Below are 27,959 nucleotides of genomic sequence, written 5' to 3'. Positions count from 1 at the left end.
CGCCAAATGATATATACTATGTAATGCTCTATAAAGGATTAAAAGGTAACGATTTAGTTGGTGAAGTTACTATTTGAAAAAGGAAAGATCTTTCTGCACTGTCAGCTATTAATACAGCGATCAATGAAGTCTCGGAAAACAGCAACACGTGAGAAGAAATCAGGAGCTACCCCACTTCCACAACTCCGAATAATGAAAGAAGAAATTCCTTGAATGACCCCATTGCACACGAGAGGTCCCCCAGAGTCTCCCTGGAAAAAAAGTTTTTTTAATAATTAAGTCATATTAACAATATCAGTCAGTTGCCATCCTTAGAATATTACAAACTCCTGCTTACATGACAATTCATAAGTACTATGGTGTACACCTTCCAACATGGCTTTTCACTTACATTTTCATACTTACTGGATTGTCATTGATATAGTATAAAATCTATTGGACAATGGATAAATAAAAGAGGCCCATGCTTATATGGCGCGATCTATTTTTCAAATGTGTATTCAACCGCCAGAAGCATTCTCTGATTTCTAAGTCAAATACAGGCCTCTTTTTCCAATCCCGTACCCCCATGTTGTGCACCATGGCACCATTAGTTTGGAGTAAACTGATGTAATTGTTATTGTGGGGCACTCTGCTGGCACTTTGAAAAAGAGGCACTGATGTTGGCAATTTTTTTATTATGGCAGAATGCATGAAAAAAGTAATTCCACCATAGTTTTATGTATATATATATATATATATATATATATATATATATATATATATGTGTGTATATACACTGTTTACCTTAATTGGCAGAACAAATTTATTGTATGGGTTATTATGAGTGTGGGGATACAAAATATGTATGTTTTGTAACTGTTATAATAATTTTTCTTCAATAAAAAAAATATTTATTTAAAAAATTTGTGTTAATAATTATATATATATATATATATATATATATATAAAAATTGTTTTTATTAGTTTGCGTTATTTTATTTATTCTTATGTTGTATAATTGTTATAAAAAAAATATTTAGTCCCATTAGAGGACTTTTACATTATTTTTTTTTACATGTATAAAACAAGCCCCTCCCTTTGTTAATAACACGATCATCAATGATTGTGGTACAGAGAGGGTTAAATGGCCGAAGGTTTTCTCGGATTCTGGCCTTTTGTGCTGGAGGGGGGCTGGCAATCATAGCCGTACGCCAGCAGGTGATCACACAGGCACAACTTCTGTGCCCCGTGCAATGTACATGTATGTTATTCAGCAGGAATAGGTCAAAGTAAAACTGGGCAATTTTTCATAATTCGTTAAATGGCTGAACTAGAGACTGTTAACATCCCAGGCCAGGTTAGAGTTGACAAAGTGCTCTGTACACTACTGGTCCTTTACATCACAGGCAAAAACAAACTACTGTTGCATGTTACTGGGCTGAACAGCAGAAGTTGCCAAAATGATGCCCCCTTCACTGACGACAGCTCTCCTGCTATTGACTGAAACTTCACCACAAAGACTTCCTGCTCTGCCCGTCCCCTGCATGCACTGCACAGAATACTGGTAATACTTGGAACTCTCTGCTGCAATTTAGCTGCTTCTTCCGTTATTTGGATCAGAAAGTAGGGATGATGAAAGGAAAGGGCATAGAGAGATCTCCATATTACCAATACTATGTGTATTCAGGCAGTGGGCTAAGCAGAAAGTCTGTGAGGTGAAGCTTCAGCCAATATCTGCAGAGCACTGAGTGATGTTAGAAATGGGAGTATCACTTTAGCAACTTCTCCTGTACGGACAAGTAACATGCAGCTATCTGGTCATTTCCTGGAGTGTTAAGGACCTGTAGTGTACAGAGTATCTTGGAAACATGGTTTTGGGGGATGAGAGTGAAAGAATTAATGGCCCTGGTTTGTTAAATGACTTTGGTAGCTCAATTTGACTAATTATGAGAATTTGCCTGGAGTTTCACATTAAGGGCATGACCAGACGTGGCGGAATTGCTCTGGAATTCCGCTGCGGACAGTCCACTGCGGAAATCCGCAGCGTACACGTTTCTCCATTACTTTCCACAGCTTTTTAGTGAGGTTCGTTTACACGTTGCGGAAAACTCTGCCGCGGACCAGAGGCTGCGGTGCGGAATTTGGTGTCCGCAGCATACACTGGTTGTTGCGGATGTGTAGCGGACTTGTTGCCGACTCATTGCGGAATTTCTCCATTGACTTCAATGAAGAGTCAAAATTCCGCAATGACGTCCGCAGATGTTATGTGTGCTGCGTAGCGTATTTGTTTTACGAACATGACATTTTTTCATTCTGGCTGGACCTATGTATTTCTAGGTCTACAGCCAGACTGAAGCCCCATGCACACTAACGTAAAAACGCTCGTAATCACGGCCCGTTATTACGGCACGGGCAGGCCCTTAGAAGTCAATGGGGCTCCCGTAATTACGGGTGACTACATGTGTGCACCCGTAATTACGGGAGCGTTGCTAGGCGATGTCAGTAAATAGTCACTGTCCAGGGTGCTGAAAGAGTTAAACGATCGGCAGTAACTGTTTCAGCACCCTGGACAGTGACTTCCGATAACAATATACATCAACCTGTGAAAAAAATAGAAGTTCCTACTTACCGAGAACTCCCTGCTTCTTCCTCCAGTCCGGCCTCCCTTTCAGTCCAAGTGACGGCTGCAGGGAGGTCGGGCTGGATGTCAAGAGAGGGACGCGTCACCAAGGCAACGGCCGGGTAAGTATGAATTTCTTTTACTAGTGAAAGGGTTGTCCCTTCTCTCTATCCTTCACTGATAGAGAGAAGGGAACATTTTCACCTCAATACGCAACGCCTAGTCCGCATCAATTTAATGCCCATTTTAGGCAGAGCCGCAACAGAATCTGCAATGCGGATGGTCATGCCCTAATTCTTTCCGAGAATCTTGTAACAGTACTTGTCTATTATGTACATTTTAATGGTTGACTTGTACTAAGCACACATGCTTACCTCATTTGCCTAGCTTCAGTTATAAATAATAGGGGAGAGTAAAATGGTGCAAAGGAAAAGTGGAGCACATAGCTACCAGCTCTCATTTTTGGAGGCCCATTTTTTTTTTAATAACCTATTGACCCTTAAGACCAGCATACATTCATCACTACGGTCTCCTAGCTTTTAGTGGTTATATTTTCTCTGCTATCACTTTATTTTGGAAATATTTTCAAATAGAAATTGTTCGTCACAGAGATATAACTTCTCCCCCTAAGCTCCAAGGCCCTGATGCACCCAACTATGATTTCCATTAATACTACTGATCTCCTATATGTGCTAGAGAGGGCATTGGGTGCCCGTATAGCAAGTAGACGGTGAATTCAGCACTTCCAGAATAAAAGCACTAATTTATTAAATCCATGTAAAAAAAACAGACACAGACATCCACCAGTACATGAGTTTACGTGTTTTTCTAGCTCAGTCCTGATTCGTAATCATAGCCCCCTCAGGCACCAGGTCTTATGTCTGACTGCAATTTCAGGACCATGGTTATGACTCTGGCTTGTCACCATATAGGCTGTAAATGAGAATACATTTATCCTACTAGTGCCTGGCAGTGTCATTACCAGCAGGGACTGAAATATACTAACATTAATTGCCTTTTATTGTTATACACTTGTCTTCTGTTACTTACAAAACAAATGCCAGCCTGCCGCATAAATACTCCAGTGCATATGTTGTTGGGATGACATAAATTTTTTCCAGTCACTGTGACATTGAGCTCCCGAAGACGGTTTGGAATCCTTCCCCGTGTTCCCAATCTCCCCCATCCTGAAGTGATACATTGGGTCCCAGCTGGGACTGTCTCATTGAGCCGAGGTAGTCTAATTAAATTAACCCTGGAGTTCAGAATTACTCTCCTATCGAGCTGTGTCAACAAGAGAAATCAAAAAACAAATTCATTAGTCAATGTTTGGAAATAAAGTCTGTCTAATAACTGATGTTGTTTCTTGTGGACACTAGTATTTGTTGCTGTCTTCTTACCTCTAAAATAAGGATGTCATTTTCCAGTGTCTGCGGATTAAAGCCATTTTCAAAGACTCTGGAAATTCGAAAACTTTGTCTGGAGGCCTCATTTCTGCGAAGAGAATGAGCCCCGAATAGTATAGTCACCAGATTTGGGTTTCTGAGTGGTAGAAGGGAAAAAAATACAATTTGTATGTATATGTTATAACTCACAACTGAAGATACATTCAGGGGAAGACAAAGGGACATATTGTTATTGTATTTATCTTAGTTTTGAATGAAGATAATGGTGATTCATAGCCATCTATTATTGAGATGCAATTGGAATTTGAGCTATAGTAAGTTCCAGATCATGGGAGAGTGCAGAAGAAGGAATTATATAGTCATTGCATAGAAAGTTACTGCAGGAAAAGGAATAAGGGTATGTGCACACGTAAACTACATTTACGTCTGAAATTACAGAGCTGTTTTCAGGAGAAAACAGCTCCGTCATTTCAGACGTAATTGCTCGTACTCGCATTTTGCGAGGCGTCTTTGACGGCTGTAATTGTAAGCTTTTCTTCATTGGAATCAATGAAAAACGGCTCAAATTACGTCCAAAGAAGTGTCCTGCACTTCTTTGACGAGGCTGATATTTTACGCGTCGTTGTTTGACAGCTGTCAAACGACGACGCGTAAATTACAGGTCGTCGGCACAGTACGTCGGCAAACCCATTCAAATGAATGGGCAGATGTTTGCCGACGTATTGGAGCCGTATTTTCAGGCGTAAATCTATGCATAATACACCTCATTTACGCCTGAAAATAGGTCGTGTGAACCCAGCCTAAGATTACCTGATGAGGTCTTTATTGGTTCACCTATGTCCTTTCAGTAATGTTGCAAGGATATTAGGTTCTTTATTGTTTCATGACTGTCTTCACAGCCACAAAAAAAATAAGATTGTACACCCCTATCATCATATTCCTACAAGACACATGACATGTAAAGGAGCAGGCCAGGATAAGAAATTAAGGGTCTGTTTTGAATGGGATTGAGCTGCAATAACAGACACAGCCCATGGATGAGCATGGCACTGTTGCTGGAAAAAAAATAGACCCTTTTTTCTGATCACGGACAACTCATTTAAGCTAATGTTCTCTAAGTCTTTTAACTTAGTAATTTGTCACTTATCTATTTTATTTCTCTCTATATGGCAAACAAATACCATACTCTCAAATGAAGGTGACATTTTTTATCACTCAGGAAGGTCTATTTAAGTCATAAATGAAGAACATAAGTTATAACTGAAGTTACTTACATGTCTAACAGGCAATGAGCAGCTGTCATAAGAAATTGCTGGGCAATGAGGGATCCCCCACAGAAATGCTGACGTCGTAACTGAAGAGAGGCAATGTAAGGGTGGGAGTTGGGAGAAGCCACTCTGCCCCCAACAATTTGAGTACGAAAAGTTCCTGAGGAAAAAATTGTGTTAGATATATAATACAAAAACAAAAATGCAATAACTAATTCAGATTTTACAGTAAAAACTTAGTGTTTAGTTATTGTAACACCGATGCCCGATGACCGCCGGCATCTCCCCTTCTCCGGTGGCCACGGCTGTCAGCTTGCTTCTACTCACCGCCGGCATCTCCCTCCTCCCCGGGTACGCCGGTGAGCTCTGCCTGCTGCTTCTGGTTCCCGTAGGGTGCGCGTACGCGCTGTGGTGGTCTCTTAAAGGGCCAGCGCATGCACCACTAAAGTGTCTCCAATTTATCCCTGCACACCCTGGATTACATAGCTGGACCTGCACTTTGCCTCAGTGCCTAAGTAATGTTAGTTTTAACCCAGAGTTAGTCTGTGAAGGTTCTGTTTCCAGTTCCATGAAACCTGTGTCCGTGAATATCCAGTATCCGTGTCCAGTCCTGTATCTTGAGTCCAGTGTCAAGTCCAATATCCGTGTCCAGTGTCCATGACGAGTCCAGTATCCGTGTCCAGTGTTCGTAATGAGTCCAGTGTCTGTGACCAGTTCTGCTTTCGAGAATCCAGCACAAGCCAGCTTGTGATAATCCAGCACAAACCAGTTTCCGATAATCCAGCACAAGCCAGTTTCCATTAATCCAGCACAAGCCTACCTCCAGTAATCCGGCACCAGCCTGCCATAAAGGTACCATCAACCTGTGACTGTCCTATAGTCAGAGGCGTAGCTAGGTTCTCCTGCACGCGGGGCAATGATTAGCGCGTCCCGAACTTCTTTCCCAACATCTCATTCCCCCTCGACATGTTTGCTTACTCTTCCAATCAATGAGGTGTAATTTTTTTTCACAATTTTTAATGTAACTCGAGCATAAAACCATTTCTACATTTTACAAGCAATATAGTTATATAAGGGACTTACCAGAACAATGAATTAAAAGAAAATAAATTAAAGAAATTAAAGAGGCCACACACAGCCCCCTGTAGATAGCACCACACACAGCCCCTTTGTAGATAGCACCGCACACAGCTCCCTTGTCGGGGGCGTAACTAGAAAACACTGGGCCCCATAGCAAACTTTTGACTCCCCTGGGTGCCACACACAACCTGGCCTTGTAGATAGTGCCCCCTGTAAATAGTGCCATACAGCCCCTTATTTAGATAGTGATATACAGCCCCCCCTGTAGACAGTGCTATACAGCCCCCCTGTAGACAGGGGTATACTGCCCAACTGTAGACCGTGCTATACAGCCCCCCTGTAGACAGTGCTATACAGCCCCCCCCCAGTAGAGAGTGCTATACAGCATCCCAATAGAGTGCTATACAGCCCCCCTATAGACATTGCTATACAGCCTCCCCATACAGTGCTATACAGCCCTCTCTGTAGACTGTGATATACTTTCAAGTATCACAAAGAGGGACAATCGATGTGGCGCGCAGCAGCAATATTTTTTCTTTTAAGCCACGCCTCTAATCCCACCCAATCCCCGCTCATACACACCCGGTTCAGCCCACACAGTATAATGCCCCCATAGCTGCCACCATACAGTATAATGCCCCCATACAGTATAATGCTCACACAGATGCTCCATACAGTATAATGCCCACACAGATGCCCCATACAGTATAATGCCCACACAGATGCCCCATACAGTATAATGCCCACACAGATGCCCCATGCAGTAAAATGGCCAAACAAATTCCCCCATACAGCATAATGCCCCATAGCTGCCCCATGCAGCATATTACCCCCATAGCTGTCCCCACAGTATAATGCCCCATAGCTGCCCCCACACAGTATAATGCCCCCATACTGCCCCCACACAGTATAATGCTCTCCATAGCTGCCACACACAGTATAATGCCTCCCATAGCTGCCCCCACACAGTATAATGCTTCTCACAGCTGCCCCCACAGTATATTGACCCAAGCAATATAATGCCCCCATAGCTGCCCCACAGTATAATGCCCCACACAGTATGTATAATGCTCCCTCATAGCTGCCCCACAATAGAATGCACCAAATATCTGCCCCCACAGTATAATGCCCCCCATAGCTGCCGCCATGGTATAATGCCCCCTATACCTGTCCTCACGGTATGATGCCCCCCATAGCTACCCACACAGTATAATGCCCCCCATAGCTGCCCCCACACAGTATAATGCCCCCCATAGCTGCCCACACAGTATAATGCCCCCCCATAGCTGCCCCCACACAGTATAATGCCCCCATAGCTTCCCCCACACAGTAGAATATCCCCCATAGCTGCCCCCACAATATAATGCCCCCACAGCTGTCCCCACAGTATAAAGCCCCCCATAAAGTATAATGCCCCCATAGCTATCCCCGTAGTATAATGCCCCATACAGTATAATGCCGCCCCATATAGTAAAATGCTCCTATAGCAGCCACCATATCAGCCCCCCTTCCCTACTTACCTACGACGGGTGGCGGTCCTTCTCCTCCAGTCTGTGCTGCGAGTGACTCGGTGCAGACTGGCGATGACGTCACTACATCGCGCCTGCCTGCGCCGAGCCACTCACGGCAGAATGAATGCTGCAGAACGGAGCTGTCAGCTCCTTGATCCAGCATTCAGGAAGCGGGAGCAGTGCGGTGAGCGCTGTGTGGCTACAGGGGCCCTGTGGCCTCATGCCGCGGGCCCCGTAGCAGCCACTATGGCTGAAACAGCGGTAGTTACGCCACTGCCCCTTGTAGATAGTGCCACACACAGCCCCTCTTTTGTAGATAGCGCCACACACAGCCCCCTGTAGATAGTGCCACACACAGCCCTCCTTGTAGATAGCTCCACACACAGCCCTTCTTGTAGATAGTGCCACACACTTCCCCTCTCTTGTAGTTTATGCCACACAGCCCCCTCTTTTAAATAGCGCCACACACAGCCCCTCTCTTATAGATAATGTCACACAGCCCCGTCTTGTGGATAGCGCCACACACACCCCTCCCTTGCAGATAGTGCCACACACAGCCCCCCTTGTAAATATTGCACACAGCCCTCCCTTGTAGATGGTGCCATATAGCCCCCCTTGTAGATGGTGCCACACAGCCCTCCTGCAGATGGTTCCACACAGCCCCCCTTGTAGATGGTGCCACAGCCCTCCCTTGAAGATTGTGCCACACAGCCCCCTTTGCAGGTGGTGCCACACAGCCCCCCCCCCTTGTAGATGATGCCACATATCCCCCCCCCTCCTTTTAGAAAAAAATTCTTAAAAAATTACTTACCTAGCCGCATTCCCTGCTCTACACCGAGATGGGACTCTTGGGTAAGCCGGCGTGATCTAGTGACGCCATCATGCCGGCCTGCGCTGGGATTCCATCCCAGTGTCTTATAGGCTGCAGACCCAACGTGGCCTTTAGCCTAGTGATGGCGGAACAGGGAGCTGCTCTGCCATAGTATTGTATCTGTGTCCTGAGGACGCAGATACAATTAAATGTGGCAGTCGCTAGCACCGGGGGCCCCCACGGTCAGCGCCGTATTTAGAGTTGATGCTGCCCTAGGTACTTTTAATGCTGGCGGCCCCCATAACTCCCGAAGTTATTATTATTTTTTTTGTGTTACTAATGGAGTTTTTTTTGTGCTGGATTGTGTTTTTTTACAGGTTCGGTAGTTGGACTACTTTGTATTCGAGAACTAATTCGATGACGGCGTTTTTTATTTTCAATAAAATGCTTAACGAGGGTTGTATAGGTTTTTTATTTCAGTAAAAAAAAAATCTGTGTGTCTGTGTTTATTTTTAATTTTATTACTATCGCCTTAGTAATGGCCGCTGGCTGATTGACAGCATCCATTACTAAGACGAGGGGGGGCTTAGTGTTAGTCGGGGAAAAGGCTAGCAGTAACCCTCCGTTATTACCCCATACAGTCCGCAAGTAGGGATACCGGGAATCGCCGGGTACGATCCAGAAGTGATGGTCAGCCACTGGGGAAAGCCCAAAAACAGTGACCCTTCCAACCCTGGTAATGCTAATCTGCTGCTGCTATGACGTATCTGGCTGGTTATTAAAAATGGGGGGGACCCCATGCCATTTTATTTTTATTTTTTTTAATAAATAATTGGAAAAAACTACATAGTGTCCCTCCCATTTTTCATAACCAGCCAGATACAACATAGCAGCAGCAGCCTAGCATTACCAGGTTGGGAAGGGACACTCTTTTTGGGCTTTCCCAGCTTAATAATATCAGCCTGCAGCCGCCCAAGTGCCCGACCATCGCTGCAGATTGCTGGCTACTGGATCGTACCCGTCTCTTTCCAGTACCCCTGGTGGCGGTGAGTACCTGCGTAATAATGGGGGGTTACTGCTAGTCTTTTCACCGGCTAACATTAAGTCCCGATTTAGTAATGGATGCCGTCTATCAGACAGCCATCATTACTAAGGAGGTAGTAATAATAAAAAAAAAAAGCATCAACACATTAAAAATATTTTATTAAAATAAAACCCCCACACACCCTCGTTATTTTATTGAAAATAAAAACGCTGTCATCGAAGTAGTCCTTGAATCCGACGTAGTCTAACAACTGAACCTTTAATAAAACACAAAAAATAAACACAAAAAAATAACATTAGTAACACTAATACATAAAAAAAGCAAAACCATTATCATACTTACCTTCCTGGGTCTGCGACAGTTAACGAAGCAGTGACAGCTCTAAGCTGTCATTGATTAGTTTACATCACGTGGTCCCAGGTTATACCCGGGTCTGTGGCCTACTTTTAAAAGTAGGCATATGTACTTAGGTAACTAGCAACCACGTGATGTAAACTAACCAATGACAGCTTGGAGCTGTCACTGCTCAGTTTACTGAGCCTTGTAAGTGGCGCAGGATCACCCGAGATTCACCAGAATTTTGGCGCATCTCGGTTGCGTGCGCCACTATGCACCTAGTGCTGGACTCCTTTAGATACAAAGGTATCCCCGCGCTATGAGTTACTAGCGTCGGCTCGGGATCACCATTTAAGTTTGCTGTTGATGCAGGCCTGGTCTTTTCTGATTGGGCCTGCTCCAGTGGAACGATGCCAGATGGCGCCATTACGTAATCGCGCCGCCTGCGCCACTAGAAAAGCACCGAATGGCGAGAAAGGGAACTGATGGTTCTCTTGCCTCGCCTGCACTTTCAATTGAAATTGCGTCCTAAGGATGTGTATACAATTGAAGAGACCCTCTGGTCCCGTGGACTGTGACATACAACATTGTAAAATAATGCATACAGTTAGGTCCAGAATTATTTGGACAGTGACACAATCTTCATGATTTGGGCTCTGCATGCCACCACATTGGATTTGAAATGAAACAACTGAGATGCAATTGAAGTGTAGACTTTCAGGTTTAATTCAAGGGGTTGAACAAAAATATCCTGCGAAACGTTTAGGAATTGCAACCATTTTTCTACACAGCCTCCTCATTTCAGGGGCTCAAAAGTAATTGGACAAATTAACATTTCCATAAATAAAATGGTTTTTTAAATACTTTGTGGAGAGTCCTTTGCAGGCACTGACTGACTGAAGTCTGGAACCCATGGACTTCACCAAACGCTGGGTTTCCTCCTTTGTAATGCTTTGCAGGCCTTTACTGCAGCTGTCTTCAGTTGGTGCTTGTTTGTGGGTCTTTCTGCCTGAAGTTTTGTCTTAAGCAAGTAAAATGCATGCTCGATCGGGTCGAGATCTGGTGATTGACTTGGCCATTGCAGAATATTCCACTTCTTTGCCTTAACCGCTTCCCGACCGCCCACAGTAAATTCACGTCGGCGCTTGCTGGGCTCTGTGCAGCGCCAATGTGAATTCACGGTGGGTGTTAAAAGCGCGATCCGGGTGTCTCAGAGTAGGGCTGACACCCGGATCGCGCTGTTAACCTCTGCCTCTGGTCCAGGAGACATGATCGGGACCTAATTGGTTCAGGTCCCGGTCATGTGATCGCAGGGAAAGTTTGTTGTAGCAACGAACTGGAAAGTTTGTTACTATAAAAAACTGGAAACTGGAAAGGGTGCTGCAGTCGGTTATAAGGCAAAACCGGAGGCCATACAACAGCCCCCGAGTCTGCCATGCACTGCAGCCTATGAGAACCAGCCGGAGGCCGGTCCTCATAGGCTTCTTGTCAGTGTGACTCTCAGCGTCAGGCCTGATTTACACGAGCGTGTGACTTTATTGCGCAAACGCCACAAAACATAAAAAAATTATATACATATGGTATCGCCGTAATTGTATCGAACCGCAAGATAAAATAAAATGTCATTTATAGCGCACGGTGAACACTGTAAAAAAAAAAAAGACAGAAAACATTGTCAGAATTTATGTTTTTTTGTCACTTTACTTGCCAAAAAAATCTAATAAAAAGTGATCAAAAAATCACATGTACCCTAAAATGGTACCAATGAAAACTACAGATTGTAACATAAGAAATAAGCCCTCGCACGGCTCCGGTGAAGAAAAAAGAAAAAAGTTCTGGCTCTCAGAATATAGCGACAAAAATTGTGCAGTGTCCAAAAGCGGATAAGATCGGGCGCCATTTATCAGTGCGACATCGGCCACATATCTGCGGATTATTTATTTACCGAATTATTATAACCTCTTATGTCCTGATGTACTCCGCACAGCTTACATATGCCCCCACATTATAAACCGAAATACCAGCAAAACCCCAAACAGAACAGTTACCAAGCAAAATCTGCGCTCCAAAAGCCAAATGGCGCTCCCTCCCTTCTGAGCCCCACAGCATGCTCAAACGCCAGCTTACGTCCACATATATGATATTTTGTATCCGGGAGAACCCGCTCAACATTGTATGAGGTATTTGTCTTCAGTGGCACAAACTGGGCACAACATATTGTGCATTAAAATGGCATATCAGTGGAAAATTTTAATTTTCACTTTGCACCATCCACTGTGCATTAACGCATTCACGCACCATGACTTAATAGCATGTCGTGGTGCGGGGGGTTATATATGGAGCGGGCTCATGCGCAGTGCCCGCTCCATATTCTGCAGGTGTCAGCTGTGTATTACAGCTGACACCCGGGACTAACGGACAGGAACAGCGATCGCGCTGTTACAGGAGCCTGTAAAAATTACATTATACTGCAATACATTAGTATTGCAGTGTATTGTACCAGCGACCTAATGATCGCTCGTTACAGTCCCCTAAAGGGACTTTTGGGAGGTTTCCACTGTTTTGGTACCTCAAGGGCTTTGCAAATGCGACATGACACCCGAAAACCATTCCAGCTAAATTTGAGCTTCAAAAGCCAAATATTGTTCCTTACCTTCTGAGTCCTGCTGTGGGTCCAAACAGCAGTTTATTACCACATATGGCGTATTTCTGTAATCAGGACAAATTGCTTTACAAATTTTGGGGTGATTTTTCTCCTTTATTCATTGTAAAAATTAAACATTTCTATGTTTTTTCAGATTTTCATTTTCACGGCCTAATTCCACTAAATTCAGCAAAAAAACTGTGGGGTCAAAATGCTAACTATACCCCTAGAAAAATTTGTTGAGGGGTGTAGTCCTCAAAATGAGGTCACTTTTGGGGGGTTTCCACTGTTTTGCTCCCTCCAGCACGTTGCAAACGCGACATGGCACTGAAAACCAATCCAGCAAAATCTGTGCTTCAAAATCCAAATGGCGCTCCTTCTCTTCTGAGCTCTGCCGTGGGTCCAAACAGCAGTTTAGTACCACATATGGGGTATTGCCGTAATCGGGAGAAGTAGCTTTACAAGTTTTGGGGTGCTTTTTATGCTTTATTCCTTGCAAATATTATTTTTTTTTATATTTTTTCAGAAGAAAAGTAGATTTTCACTTTCACAGACTAACTCCAATAAATATAGCAAAATACCTGTGGGGTCAAGTTGCTAACTGTGCCCCTAGATAAATTCCTTGAGGTGTGTAGTTTCCAAAACCGTGTCACTTTTGCGGGATTTCCACTGTTTTGGCACCACAAGACCTCTTCAAACCTGACAAGGTGCCTAAAATATATTCTAAAAAAAAAGGAGGCCCAAAATCCACTAGGTGCTCCTTTGCTTCTGAGGCCTGTGCTTCAGTCCACTAGCACATTAGAGCCACATGTGGGATATTTCCTAAAACTGCAGAAGCTGGGCAATAAATATTGAGTTGCGTTTCTCTGGTAAAACTTTGTGTTGCAAAAAAAATGGATTTAAAATTAATTTCTAAAGTGTTAAGAAACTTTCTGAATGCTGTTTTGAATACTTTGAGGGGTGCAGTTTTTAATATGGGGTAATTTATGGGGTCTATCTAGTACATAAGGCCCTCAAAGCCACTTCAGAACTGAACTGGTCCCTGTAAAAATAGCCTTTTGAAATTTTCTTTAAAATGTGAGAAATTGCTGCTAAAGTTCTAAGCCTTGTAACGTCCTAGAAAAATAAAATAATGTTCAAAAAATGATGCAAATATAAAGTAGACATATGGAATATGTGAAATAGTAACTATTTTGTGTGGTATTACCATCTGTTTTACAAGCAGATACATTTAAAATTAGAAAAATCATAATTTTTGCAAATTTTCTCTACATTTTGGTGTTTTTCACAAATAAGCAATGAATTTATTGACCAAACTTTTCCACTAACATAAAGTACAATATGTCACGAGAAAACAATCTCAGAATCACTTGGATAGGCAAAAGCATTCCAGAGTTATTACCACATAAATTGACACATGTCAGATTTGAAAAAATGGGGCTGGTCCTGAAGGCCAAAATTAGCCCGGTCCTGAAAGGGTTAAATAACTCCTGGGCTGCTTTCACAGTATGTTTTGGGTCATTGTCCATCTGTACTGTGAAGCGACATCCAATCAACCTTAATCAAAGCAAGAACACACATATGGTTATGTATAAGGCAAAAAAGGTATGTGAACACTTGGTATATCACAAAAATATATATTTATTAAAGGCAAATACACCACATAAACACTATTAAAATCACTTAAAATAGTAAATTCACGCTAAGACTGGTCTCCTGGGGAATTCCATCCTGATAAGTGGCTAAACACAGAAAGCCCCAGCAAGACCTACCCAAAGACTCCTCAGATGACAAATATAATCATGTGGACATAAATAGAGAGCATATTGCATCAAACCACATAGCACGTGTATCCTGTAGTATCCAAAAAATATGTCCAATGAAGGGAGAAAAAAAAGAGTCTGGCATTTAGACATTGTCTGGATGTACAAGCTCCTGTTCCTCCTACTACACCTCCTGGCAGTACAGATCCTCCAACTACACCTCCTGGCAGTGCTGATCCCCGATTTTCTTTCCCGCTACCTCACCACTATGATGTAGACGCCGTGGATTTTTAAACCAGTGCCATATCCACTTTAGCCTGTATGCAAGGGCATTTTCGACTGATGGCGCAATGGTTGCTTTTATTGTCTCTCCCCTCACTGGCAGGGCCCTTGCATGGGCGAACCCTACCTGGGAAAGACAAGGACCAGAGACTTGTGACTTCCAGGGGTTCCTACGGACATTTCGGCACAGTGTTTGAGGAGCCTAGACAGCCTAGCTGTCTCCTTGCTGACCCTACGCCAGGGAGACACTTCCTTGGGCGAGTACGCCATTCACTTCCGCACCCTGACGGGAGAATTGTTATGGAACAATGAGGCTGTGGTGGCTACATTCTGGCAGGGACTGTCTCCTGAAATTAAGGACGAGCTTGCCGCCCGAGATCTGACCGTCTACCCTGCATGACCTCATCCTTCTGGCCGATATAAGGATCCGAGAACGGTTCCAAGAGGCTCACCGGGAGGGAGGACTCTCTAGCCCAGTTCCTACTTTGCAGCCACCCCTGCTGTCTTCATCAGCTGTTCCTCCAAAGGAGTCTTTTGAAGATGGACCATCTCAAGCTGTCTACCCTAGAGAGACATCAATTCGAGACTCTGTCTGTGTTGCGGCCTCAGAGGCCATCTTGTGCGTCTGTGCCCCCAAAAGCCCCAGAGCCTATGGTTGGTTGGAGAGTCAACCCTGGGTGAAGAGGGTCTTTTTTCTAAATTGTCCATTCCCCTGACCATAATGTCCGGTGAGTCGCTGCTTATCTGGACTCTGGATCCGCAGCTAACTTCATTCAGAGAGACCTGGTGGATCTTCTTCAGTTGCCCACAACCCCTCTGGAGAGGCCTTTGATGGTTGCATCTGTGTATGGACTCCCTCTGCCAGACCTGGTTGTAGCTGTGACCGAGCTGCTGAGGCTCCAAGTGGGAGCCATCCATTCCAAGCTCCTCTCGTTCTTTGTCCTGGCTAAGGCCGTGAACCCTGTGCTGCTGGGCCTGCTTTGGCTCCGACTACATGCCCCAGTCCTGGATTGGAATTCTGGAGAGGTTCTCCAGTGGGTTCCCGAGTGTCTCAACCGCTGCCTGGTACAGGTTCATCCGGCTCAGCCTCCTCTGCCTCAGTCCTTGGCAGGATTGTCTTGTCATTATTCTGCGTTCTCGGATGTCTTCAGCAAGAAAGAGGCAGAGATTCTGCCCCCACACCGGGCGTATGACTGCCCTAGCCAGCTGATTCCTGGTGCATCCCTTCCCCGTGGTAGGGTATTTCCTCTCTCCTTGCCAGAGATTCAGTCCATGTCCGCCTATGTTAAGGAGAACTTGTATAGGGGCTTCATATGGAAGTCTTCCTCCCCGGAGCCGGTTTCTGTTGTCAAGAAAAAGGATGGTTCTCTGGATCCCTGCATTAATTTCAGGGGTCTCAACCAGATCACGGTAAAAAATAGATATCCGTTGCCATTGATTTCTGAACTGTTTGATCGTATACGAGGAGCCAGTGGCGTAACTACCGCTATAGCAGTCGTAGCGCCGGCATGGGCCCCCACCATGGCCGGAGGCTCCGCTAGCAGCCGCTATGGCTGCTACAACGCGACGCCACTGAACACTACGGCAGAGCAGGGAGGTATCTCCCCGCTCTGCCATTAAACAAAAGACATGTATCCCCTATCCACAGCATAGGGGATACATGTGTGATCGCTGGCAATGATAAGGAAAACGGGGGACTGAATGTCCAAGGAAAAGTTCTCCATCACAAACCTCGGACTTCCGGGGTCTGTGTCGGCAGCTCCGAAGAAATGAATGGAGCGCCGGTCGCGCTTGTGCGCATGCGTGACCAGCGCTCCTTTCATTTTTATTGAGCTACGCAGACGCCGGAAGTCAGAGGTAAGTCATGGAGAACTTGGGGGACTTTCGGTCCCCCATTCTCCCTATCGCTGCCAGCGATCACACATGTATCCCCTATCCTGTGGATAGGGGATACATGTCTTTTGTCTTTTCACACTGTAGGTCGCATTTTTTTGGGGGGTTGGGGACGCTGTATGGCGTTCCCTACAGGGGGGGCTGTATGGCGTTCCCTATAGGGGGGCTGTATGGCGTTCCCTACAGGGGGGGCTGTATAGCGTTCCCTACAGGGGGGGCTGTATGGCGTTCCCTACAGGGGGGGCTGTATGGCGTTCCCTACAGGGGGGGTTTATGGCATTCCCTACAGGGGGGGGCTGTAAGGCGTTCCCTACAGGGGGGGCTGTATGGCGTTCCCTACAGGGGGCTGTATGGCGTTCCCTACAGGGGGGGCTGTATGGCGTTCCCTACAGACCACCCCTGTAGGGAACGCCATAGAGACCCCCTGTAGATAACGACATACAGACCCCCTGTAGATAACGCTATACAGTCCCCCCTGTAGATAACGCCATACAGTTCCCCCTGTAGATAACGCCATACAGCCCCCTTTGTAGAGAACGCCATACAGCCCCCCTGTGGATAGCGCCATACAGCCCCCCTGTAGATAACGCCATACAGCCCCCTCTGTAGATAACGCCATACAGCCCCCCTGTAGATAGCGCCATACAGCCCCCTGTAGATAGCGCCATACAGCTCCCCTGTAGATAGCGCCATACAGCCCCCCTGTAGATAGCGCCATACAGCCCCCTCTGTAGATAACGCCATACAGCCCCCCTGTAGATAGCGCCATACAGCCCCCTCTGTAGATAACGCCATACAGCCCCCTCTGTAGATAGCGCCATACAGCCCCCTCTGTAGATAGCGCCATACAGCCCTCTCTGTAGATAGCGCCATACAGCCCCCTTTGTAGATATCTACAGGGGGGCTGTATGGCGTTATCTACAGGGGGGACTGTATGGCGCTATCTACAGAGGGGGCTGTATGGCGTTATCCACAGGGGGCTGTATGGCGCTATCTACAGAGGGGGCTGTATGGCGTTATCTACAGGGGGACTGTATGGTGCTATCTACAGAGGGGGCTGTATGGCGCTATCTACAGAGGGGGCTGTATGGCGTTATCTACAGGGGGGCTGTAAAAAAGGCACTATCTACAAGGGGGGGTTGTGTGACACCCAGGGGAGGGGGGCCCCAGTCAAAAGTTTGCTATGGGGCCCAGTCTTTCCTAGTTACGCCCCTGCGAGGAGCCAAGATTTTTTCAAAGCTAGACCTTCATGTGGCTTACAACGTAATCCGGCTTTGCTGGGGTGACGAATGGAAGACGGCATTTAACACCCGTGACAGACACTATGAATATCTAGTAATGCCTTTCGGCCTTTGTAACGCTCCCGAGGTCTTCCAAGAGTTTTATGACATCTTTCACGACCTCCTCTATGTTTGTGTTGTGGTCTATCTTGATGACATCTTGATTTTTTCTCCAGATCCAATGACTCATCAGAGATATGTCCGTCAAGTTTTGCTGCGGTTAAGGGAGAATCGCCTGTACGCCAAGCTGGAGAAGTGCGTGTTTGAGAAAGATGCTCTACCCTTCCTGGGCTACATCATCTCAGATCAAGGCCTCAAGATGGATCCTGAGAAGGTAAAGGCCATCCTGGAATGGCCACGCCCTCAAGGCTTGAGGGCCATACAGCGCTTCCTGGGATTCGCTAATTTCTACAGACAGTTCATTCCAAACTTCTCCTCACTGATATCTCCTATCTCTACCCTCACCAAGAAAGGCATGAATGCCAAGGTGTGGACTCCTGAGGCGGAATCTGCATTTAATAGCCTGAAGAGTGCCTTCATTTCAGCCTCTATCCTCCATCATCCAGATGTATCTCGACAGTTTTCGTTGGAGGTGGACGCTTCCTCTGTCGGTGCTGGTGCACTCCTGTTCCAGAGAAGTTCCAAGGGCTAGACTATGGTTTGTGGCTATTACTCTAAACTCTTCTCTTCCACAGAACGCAACTACTCGATTGGGGATCGTGAGTTACTGGCTAAATTGGCTCTTGAGGAGTGGAGACATCTACTAGATTCTGCAGTTCATCCCATCTTGCTATTCACGGACCACAAGAACCTCATCTATCTCCAAACGGCCCAACGACTGAATCCCCATGAGGCCAGGTGATCGCTGTTCTTTGCCCGGTTCCAGTTTGAAGCTCCACTACCGTCCGTCCGACAAGAATGTGAGGGCCGATGCCTTGTCCAGGTCATTTGAGACAGAGGATACTATGGAGTCTCCACAGAATATCATTGATCCATCCTGCATCATCCCAGTCAACCCTCTGCAAGTTAGAGACATTCCCCCGGGGAGGACTTTTGTGCGTCCGGCAGACAGAAGAAGAATCCTCCACTGGGGACACAGTTCCAAACTGGCAGGTCACGCGGGTGCCCGTAAGATCTGAGACCTGATTGCTTGTTAGCTTTGCTGGCCCACGCTGCCCAAAGATATCACGGACTTTGTCTCCTCTTGCACGGTGAGCGCAGCAAATAAAGTTGCCCACTCCAAACCGACTGGCTTGCTCCAGCCGCTGCCTGTGCCGGATGCCCCCTGGCAACATATTGCTATGGACTTTGTCACGGACCAGCCTCCCTATGCTGGTTGCAGTACGATCTGGGTGGTGGTGGATCGATTCTCCAAGATGGCTCATTTTGTTCCACTGACCAGCCTACCTTCTGCTTCCCGACTGGCCAATCTTTTCATCCAACACATCTTCCATCTGCACGGCTTGCCTCTGCATATTGTGTCAGATCGGGGGGTTCAGTTAACTTCAAAGTCCTGGAGTCCTGCGGACTCCTCGGTCTGAAGTTAGACTTTTCCTCAGCCTACCATCCCCAGTCCAATGGTCAAGTCGAGAGAATAAATCAGATTATGGAGAACTATCTACGATACTTTATCTCCAAGCAGCATGATGACTGGGTGCAGCTGCTTCCGTGGGCTGAGTTCTCCTACAACAACCACACTAGTGAGTCTACCACCTCCAGCCCATTTTTCATTGTCTACGGCCAACACCCACGAATACCTCTCCCTGTTTCCACTATGTCCCAAGTACCTGCAGCTGACTCTACATTCGGGGACTTTCTACAAATCTGGCAGCAGACACGATCTTCTATTCTGCTGGCGGTTGACCGCATAAAAAGAAAGGCAGACACAAGAAGATGAGAGCCTCCCCAGTTTCTTCCAGGCACTAAGGTCTGGCTGTCCTCTAAGAATATCTGGCTGAGGGTGCCATCGTACAATTTTGCTCCCAGGTTCCTCGGACCCTTTGAGATTTTGCAACAAATCAACCCTGTCTCCTACATGCTTCGGCTGCCTCCTACCCTCAAGATCCCCAACTCCTTCCATGTCTCCCTTCTGAAACCTGTGGTCCTGAACTGCTACTCCAAGATTCCTAGTCCTGCAGTGACTTTCAGCGGTTCATTAGATTCCTTTGAGGTTAAGTAATTCTGGACACCAAAAAAGTAAGAGGAAGAACCTTTTGTTTTGTGGATTGGAGGGGATTTGGTCCAGAAGAGAGATCCTGGGAGCCAGAGGAGAATCTCAATTCTCCTACCCTCATTAAGAAGTTTCTCTCTCGTTTTGGTCCCAAGAGGAGGGGGCGCAAGAGGGGGGATACTGTAACGTCCGTGGTCGCTGACCATGAACTCCTCCCATCCTGTCGATGCCCTTCTTTCCAGGGATGTCTGCCCATGCGGCCGTCCTGTTCCGCAGCCACCACTAGGAGCCAGAGCGAACACGTGTGAGATTGAGCTGATTGCTCCCAGATCACCCTGCACTATAAGAAGGGCTCTGCCCCTCCCTGCATTGCCTGAGCCTTGTTGTCGTTACCCTAGTCTGTCTTTGCAAATGGTCTCCTAAGTGTTTTCCAGTTCCCAGTGTTTCCCGTTCCTTCTACCTGTAACCTGTGTCCCATGCTATCCTGGTCCAAGTACCGTATTGAGTTGGAGTCGTGCTGCACTGAGTACCATGCCTGTCCTGCTACACCACGACTGGTGCCTGCCTGCTGCCTATTCCCAGCTGAGCCTGTCTTGCTACTGTCTGAGCTACCACAGGTACACCTATACGAACTATAGATTGTGACCTGTGTCCTGTTGGCCATCTGCCATACCGTTAAGGCAGTATGACCCAGTGGATCCACGTACCCAACGTGACAATATATCTATATATATACAGTGAAGGAAATAAGTATTTGATCCCTTGCTGATTTTGTAAGTTTGCCCACTGTCAAAGACATGAACAGTCTAGAATTTTTAGGCTAGGTTAATTTTACCAGTGAGAGATAGATTATATAAAAAAAAATAAAAAAATCACATAGTCAAAATTATATATATTTATTTGCATTGTGCACAGAGAAATAAGTATTTGATCCCCTACCAACCATTAAGAGTTCAGCCTCCTCCAGGCCAGTTACACGCTCCAAATCAACTTGGTGCGCTGCATTAAAGACAGCTGTCTTAAATGGTCACCTGTATAAAAGACTCCTGTCCACAGACTCAATTAATCAGTCTGACTCCAACCTCTACAACATGGGCAAGACCAAAGAGCTTTCTAAGGATGTCAGGGACAAGATCATAGACCTGCACAAGGCTGGAATGGGCTACAAAACCATGAGTAAGACGCTGGGTGAGAAGGAGACAACTGTTGGTGCAATAGTAAGAAAATGGAAGACATACAAAATGACTGTCAATCGACATCGATCTGGGGCTCCATGCAAAATCTCACCTCGTGGGGTATCCTTGATCCTGAGGAAGGTGAGAGCTCAGCCGAAAACTACACGGGGGGAACTTGTTAATGATCTCAAGGCAGCTGGAACCACAGTCACCAAGAAAACCATTGGTAACACATTACGCCGTAATGGATTAAAATCCTGCAGTGCCCGAAAGGTTCCCCTGCTCAAGAAGGCACATGTACAGGCTGTCTGAAGTTTGCAAATGAACATCTGGATGATTCTGAGAGTGATTGGGAGAAGGTGCTGTGGTCAGATGAGACTAAAATTTAGCTCTTTGGCATTAACTCAACTCGCCGTGTTTGGAGGAAGAGAAATGCTGCCTATGACCCAAAGAACACCGTCCCCACTGTCAAGCATGGAGGCGGAAACATTATGTTTTGGGGGTGTTTCTCTGCTAAGGGCACAGGACTACTTCACCGCATCAATGGGAGAATGGATGGAGCCATGTACCGTCAAATCCTGAGTGACAACCTCCTTCCCTCCACCAGGACATTAAAAATGGCTCGTGGCTGGGTCTTCAAGGATGACAATGACCCGAAACATACAGCCAAGGCAACAAAGAAGTGGCTCAAAAAGAAGCACATTAAGGTCATGGAGTGGCCTAGCCAGTCTCCAGACCTTAATCCCATCAAAAACTTATGGAGGGAGCTGAAGATCCGAGTTGCCAAGCGACAGCCTCGAAATCTTAATGATTTACAGATGATCTGCAAAGAGGAGTAGGCCAAAATTCCATCTAACATGTGTGCAAACCTCATCATCAACTACAAAAAAACGTCTGACTGCTGTGCTTGCCAACAAGGGTTTTGCCACCAAGTATTAAGTCTTGTTTGCCAAAGGGATCAAATACTTATTTCTCTGCACACAATGCAAATAAATATATAGAATTCTGACAATGTGATTTTCAGTTGTTTTTTTTATATAATCTATCTCTCACTGGTAAAATTAAGCTAGCCTAAAAATTCTAGACTGTTCATGTCTTTGACAGTGGGCAAACGTACAAAATCAGCAAGGGATCAAATACTTATTTCCTTCACTGTATATACATGGGTGGGATCCGGCCGGTTCACCCCAGTTCCCCCAAACTGGTTGTTAAAATTACAGCTGGTTCGCAAAACCGGACTGAAGCGAAAACTTGAACCGCTCCCCTGCACTCCATTGTATCCGCAACCTTAGGACGCGGATACAATTGAGTTGCCTAGCGCTGCCCCGGCGAAGCACAGGATTCGGTTCTGGTGTTGTATTTATGTACTGAGCTCAGTTCTGGTGTTGTGTATATGTACTGAGCTTTGTTCTGGTGCTGTATATACAGTTAGGTCCAGAATTATTTGGACAGTGACACAAGTTTTGGCATTTTAGCTGTTTACCAAAACATATTGAATATACAGTTATATAATCAACATGGGCTTAAAGTGCAGACTCTCAGCTTTAATTTGAGGGTATTCACATCCTAATTTGAGGAACGGTTTAGGAATTACAGCTCTTTAATATGTAGCTGCCTTTTTTCAAGGGACCAAAGGTAATTGGACAATTATCTCAAAAGCTATTTAATGGCCTGCATGGGCTATTCCCTCGTTAATCCATCATCAATTAAGCAGGTCAAATGTCTTGCATTTGGAAGCTGTTGCTGTGAACCAACAACATGAGGTCAAAGGAGCTCTCAATGCAAGTGAAACAGACCATCGTTAGGCTGAAAAAAATGAAGAAATCCATCAGAGAAATAGCACAAATGTTAGGAGTGGCCAAATCAACAGTTTGGTAAAAAAAAATTTTTTTAAAAAGAGCGCACTACTGATCTCGTGAGCACCAAAAGTCCTGGATGTCCACGGGAAGCGAACAGTGGTGGAGGATCGGAGAATCCTTTCCATGTTGAAGAAAAACCCCTTCATAACATCTACCCAAGTGAAGAACACTCCTCTGGAAGTAGGTGTATCACTATATAAGTCTACTATAAAGAGAAGACTTCATGAGAGCGAATACAAAGGGTTCACCACAAGGTGCAAACCATTAATCAGCCACAAAAATAAAAATGCCAGATTAGACTTTACCAAACAACATCTAAAGAAGCCAGCCCAGCTCTGGAACAGCATTCTTTGGACAGATGGAACTAAGATCAACCTGTACCAGAATGATGGGAGGAAAAATGTATGGAGGAGGCTTGGAACGGCTTATGATCCAAAGCACACCACATCATCTGTAAAACATGGTGGAGGCAGTGAGATGGCATGGGCATGCATGGCTGCCAAAGGCACTGGGTAACTAGTGTTTATTGATGATCTGACCGAAGACAGAAGCAGCCTGATGAATTCTGAAGTGTTCAGGGATATACATTCTGCTCAGATTCAACCAAATGCAGGTCGATTGGACGTCGCTTTACAGTACAGATGAACAATGACCCAAAACATACTGCAAAAGCAAGCCAGGAGTTTTTTAAGGCAAAAAAGTGGAATATTCTGCAATGGCCAAGTCAATCACCAGATCTCAAACCGATCAAGCATGCATTTCACTTGCTTAAGACAAAACTTAAGGCAGAAAGACCCACAAACAAGCAACAACTGAAGACAGAAGCAGTAAAGGCCTGGCAAAGCATCCCAAAGGAGGAACCCCAGCGTTTGGTGATGTCCATGGGTTCCAGACTTCAGGCAGTTATTGCCTGCAAAGGATTCCCTACATAGTATTTAAAAAAAATAATATTTATGGTAATGTTAATTTGTCCAATTACTTTTAAACCCCTGAAATGTGGAAGCTGTGTAGAAAAAAGGTTGCAATTCCTAAACGTTTCACAGGATATTTTTGTTCAACCCCTTGAATTAAACCTGAAAGTCTATACTTCAATTGCATCTCAGTTGTTTCATTTCAAATCCAATGTGGTGACATGCAAAGCCCGAATCCTGAAGATTGTGTCACTGTCCAAATAATTCTGGACCTAACTGTATGTACTAAGCTTGGTTTTGGTGTTGTATTTATATAATGAGCTTGGTTCTGGTACTGTATATATGTACTGAGTTTTGTTCTGGTGCTGTATATATGTATTGAGGTTTGTTCTGGTGCTGTATTTATGTACTGAACTTTGTTCTGGTGTTGTATTTATATAATAAGCTTTGTTCTGGTGCTGTATATATGTACTAAGCTTGGTTCTGATGTTGAATATATGTACTGAGCTTAGTTCTGTTGTTGTATATATGTATGGAGCTTGGTTTTGGTGTTGTATATATGTACTGAGCTTGGTTCTGGTGTCGTATATATGTACTGATGTTGAATATATGTACTGAGCTTAGTTCTGGTGTTGTATATATGTATGGAGCTTAGTTTTGGTGTTGTATATATGTACTGAGCTTTGTTCTGGTGTTGTATATATGTACTGAGCTTTGTTCTGGTTCTGTACATATGTACTGAGCTTGGTTCTGGGGCAGTATATATGTATTGAGCTTGGTTGTGGCACCGTATCTGTGCATTAGCCGGGAGATTTGTTGCAGCTTACTGTGCACGCCACACTGTCCTCCACCCTTTCCACAGTGCACAGCCTAACTAAATGGGCTGAGGACGCTAAGGATATTGAATGTATGCATATAGGTCTATATGTAATGGGTGAGTTTAATATAATGAGTGTGGGCAGGTTGGTGGGTAAGTAGAGTGTGGGTAGGTCTGTAAGCTTATGTAACTATATACATAGTGTGGAAATCAAGTTAAACATTCTGTACAGGTAATTTCTTTAATTAGAGCCCACTAATATAGGGTGTATTTGTAATATTATAATTGTTTTTTTATTTTATTAGAATAATTTTCCATGGCGCGATAAACACAGCAAAACACTGCAACGCTCTCCCCCCTGGCGTGTATGTCTGTGTCCGCAAAACAGGGAACCTGTTGTTAACAATTTGAATCCTACCCCTGTATATATATATAAAATTGTAAGGCAGAGAGAGAGAGATAAGTAGAGGATAGATAGATAGAGAGAGAGAGAGAGATAGATAGATAGGAGATATATAATTGGGAGTCTAAGGGTATGTGCACACACACAAAATCAAAAACGTCTGAAAATACGGAGCTGTTTTAAAGGGAAAACAGCCCATGATTTTTAGACATGTTTTTAGCAACTCACGTTTTATGTGGCTTTTAAGGCAGTTTTTGGAGCTGTTTTCTATAGAATCAATGAAAAACGGCTCCAAAAAACGGCTCAAGAAGTGACATGCACTGCTTTTTCGCTGACCAACCAGCGTCATACACTTCTCTTCATTCATGTTCAGCTGTACTCACAGCACAGCGTGATCTCGCCAGATCATGCTGTGCTGTCACTTACTCTAACATTAACTTTACCGGAGTGTCGGGTGAATAAAAAGACATCGCCTCCTGGCTGGAAGTCAGCGTCATACCCTTCTCTTTACAACGCCCACTTGGTCAAAAGTAAAAAAACGCCCAGTAGGGCATTTAGAAGAAATTTGCATAAAACAAAAAAAAAGCACCTAAAACACTCTCAGACTGTGAGAAACAAGATTCTGTGGTCTAATGAAACCAAGATTTAACTTTTCGGTCTCAATTCTAAGCCTCATGTCTGGAGGAGACCAGTTACTTCTCATCACCTGCCCAATACCATCCCTACAGTGAAGCATGGTGGCGGCAGCATCATGCTGTGGGGGTGTTTTTCAGCGGCTAGGACAGGGAGACTGTTCAGGATTGAGGGAAAGATGAATGGAGCAAAGTAAAGAGATATTCTTAATGAAAACCTGAGCCAGAGTGCTCTGGACCTCAGACTGAGCCGAAGGTTCACTTTCCAACAAGACAATAACCCTAAGCACACAGCCAAGACAACACAGGAGTGGCTAAAGGACCAATGGACCATCTCTGGAGAGACCTGAACATGGCTGTCCACCGACGATCCCCATCCAACCTGACAGAGCTTGAGAGGATCTACAGAGTAGAATGGCAGAAAATCCCCAAATCCAGGTGTGCAAACCTTCTAGCATTATACCCAAGAAAACTGGAGGCTGCTATCGCTGCCAAAGGTACTTCACCTAAGTACTGAGTAAAGGGTCTGAATACTTATGTCAATGCAATATTTTAGTTTTTCCTTTTCAATAAATTAGCAAAGATTACTAACATTCTGTTCTCACTTTGTCATTATGCAGAGTGATGGGGAAAACGTGGATTTTTTTTTATTTTAGCACAAGACCTCAATATAGCAAAATGTGAAAAAAATTGAAAGGGTTTGAAGACTTTCCGAATGCATTGTATATATAATTGTAAGACAAACAGTCAGGCGGATAGATATGGGATAGGTAGATAAAATAAAAAAAACAGATATATAACTGTGAGATCAATGTAGGTTAATGAATGGAATAGGCAGCACTCCAAAAGCAATTAAAGTAAAAAAAAAAACGTGTTTTTTATTCACCCCTCAATATGCAATGTTTCAGCCCCCTTCATGGGTTTGAGAAAGGCCCATGATGGGAGCTGAAACGTCGCATATTGATGCATATTTACAATTTTATTGCTTTTAGAGTGCTGCTTATCCCATTGTTTTGGATGGATGGATAGATAGATAGATAGATAGATAGATAGATAGATAGATAGATAGATAGATAGATAGATAGATAGATAGATAGATAGATAGATGATAGATAGATAGATAGATAGATAGATAGATAGATAGATAGATAGATAGATAGATAGATAGATAGATATAAATGAGATAGATAGATAGATAGATAGATAGATAGATAGATAGATAGATAGATAGATAGATAGATAGATAGATAGATAGATAGATAGATAGATAGATAGATATAAATTAGATAGATAGATAGATAGATAGATAGATAGATAGATAGATAGATAGATAGATAGATAGATACAGCAAAACAGAAGATTCAGCAGCACCGGAATAGCGATGTGGGTGCACGCCTATGGGAGCAGACCAAGTTCCCAGTAATACAGCAATTCAAAAAAAGGCAGCACACCGTAGTTCAAAGTGATAAAGAGGGTACTTTATTGTCCCATGTGCGACGTTTCAGCTCCAAACACTAGAGCCTTTCTCAAGCAAAAGACATGTGCATACACAGCAGTATCCTAGATAGATATGAGAGAGATAGATAGAGAGAGAGAGAGAGAGAGGAGATACATGATAGATAGATAGATAGATAGATAGATAGATAGATAGATAGATAGATAGATAGATAGATAGATAGATAGATAGATAGACAGACAGACAGACAGACAGACAGACAGACAGACAGACAGATAGATAGAAATTAGAGAGATAGATAGATAGATAGATAGATAGATAGATAGATAGATAGATAGATAGATAGATAGATAGATAGATAGATAGATAGATAGATAGATAGATAGATCAATAAGAGAAGGAATGTTCTGTGCCCTTGACAGCATAGTATACGTTTTGCGATCCTTTTAAATCTTCTATCTACATGATGCAATGCAAGTCAACGTTTTGATATACTCACCTCCATCCACCTGGCATACCCAGAATGCTACTAGTATGATGAGCAGATGATCCATGTTACTGATGGGCTTCATATTCATCATACTCTCAGGTGCTGTACATTTATAACTTTCTATC

General features: G+C 44.5%; 1 protein-coding gene across 1 annotated transcript; it reads right to left on the bottom strand.

The window, feature by feature from the left end:
• AZU1 (azurocidin 1) lies at nt 1-27,925 on the bottom strand. The gene is made up of 5 exons (XM_075850985.1): nt 27,844-27,925; nt 5,283-5,436; nt 4,003-4,144; nt 3,653-3,886; nt 1-251 (listed from the first exon to the last, which is right to left on the bottom strand). The coding sequence occupies exons 1-5, from the start codon at nt 27,923-27,925 to the stop codon at nt 102-104; spliced, it is 762 nt and encodes a 253-aa protein (XP_075707100.1). The 3' UTR covers nt 1-101.
• Nucleotides 27,926-27,959: the final 34 nt, after the last annotated feature.

Source organism: Rhinoderma darwinii, chromosome 1 (genome assembly GCF_050947455.1).
Source record: "Rhinoderma darwinii isolate aRhiDar2 chromosome 1, aRhiDar2.hap1, whole genome shotgun sequence".
NCBI lineage: Eukaryota > Metazoa > Chordata > Amphibia > Anura > Rhinodermatidae > Rhinoderma > Rhinoderma darwinii.
The sequence above is the reverse complement of the archived record's forward strand: the minus strand, read 5'-3'. Positions and strand labels throughout refer to the sequence as shown.

Excerpts from the sequence above, each read along its gene's own strand:
- AZU1 (XM_075850985.1), bottom strand. The coding sequence starts at position 27,925 with ATGATGAATATGAAGCCCATCAGTAACATGGATCATCTGCTCATCATA. Across the intron at positions 4,145-5,282 it reads GCTCATTGCCTGTTAGACAT|AAACCCAAATCTGGTGACTA; the intron begins GTAAGTAACTTC and ends TCTACCACTCAG. Across the intron at positions 252-3,652 it reads GGCAGGCTGGCATTTGTTTT|GGAGACTCTGGGGGACCTCT; the intron begins GTAAGTAACAGA and ends CTTTTTTTCCAG.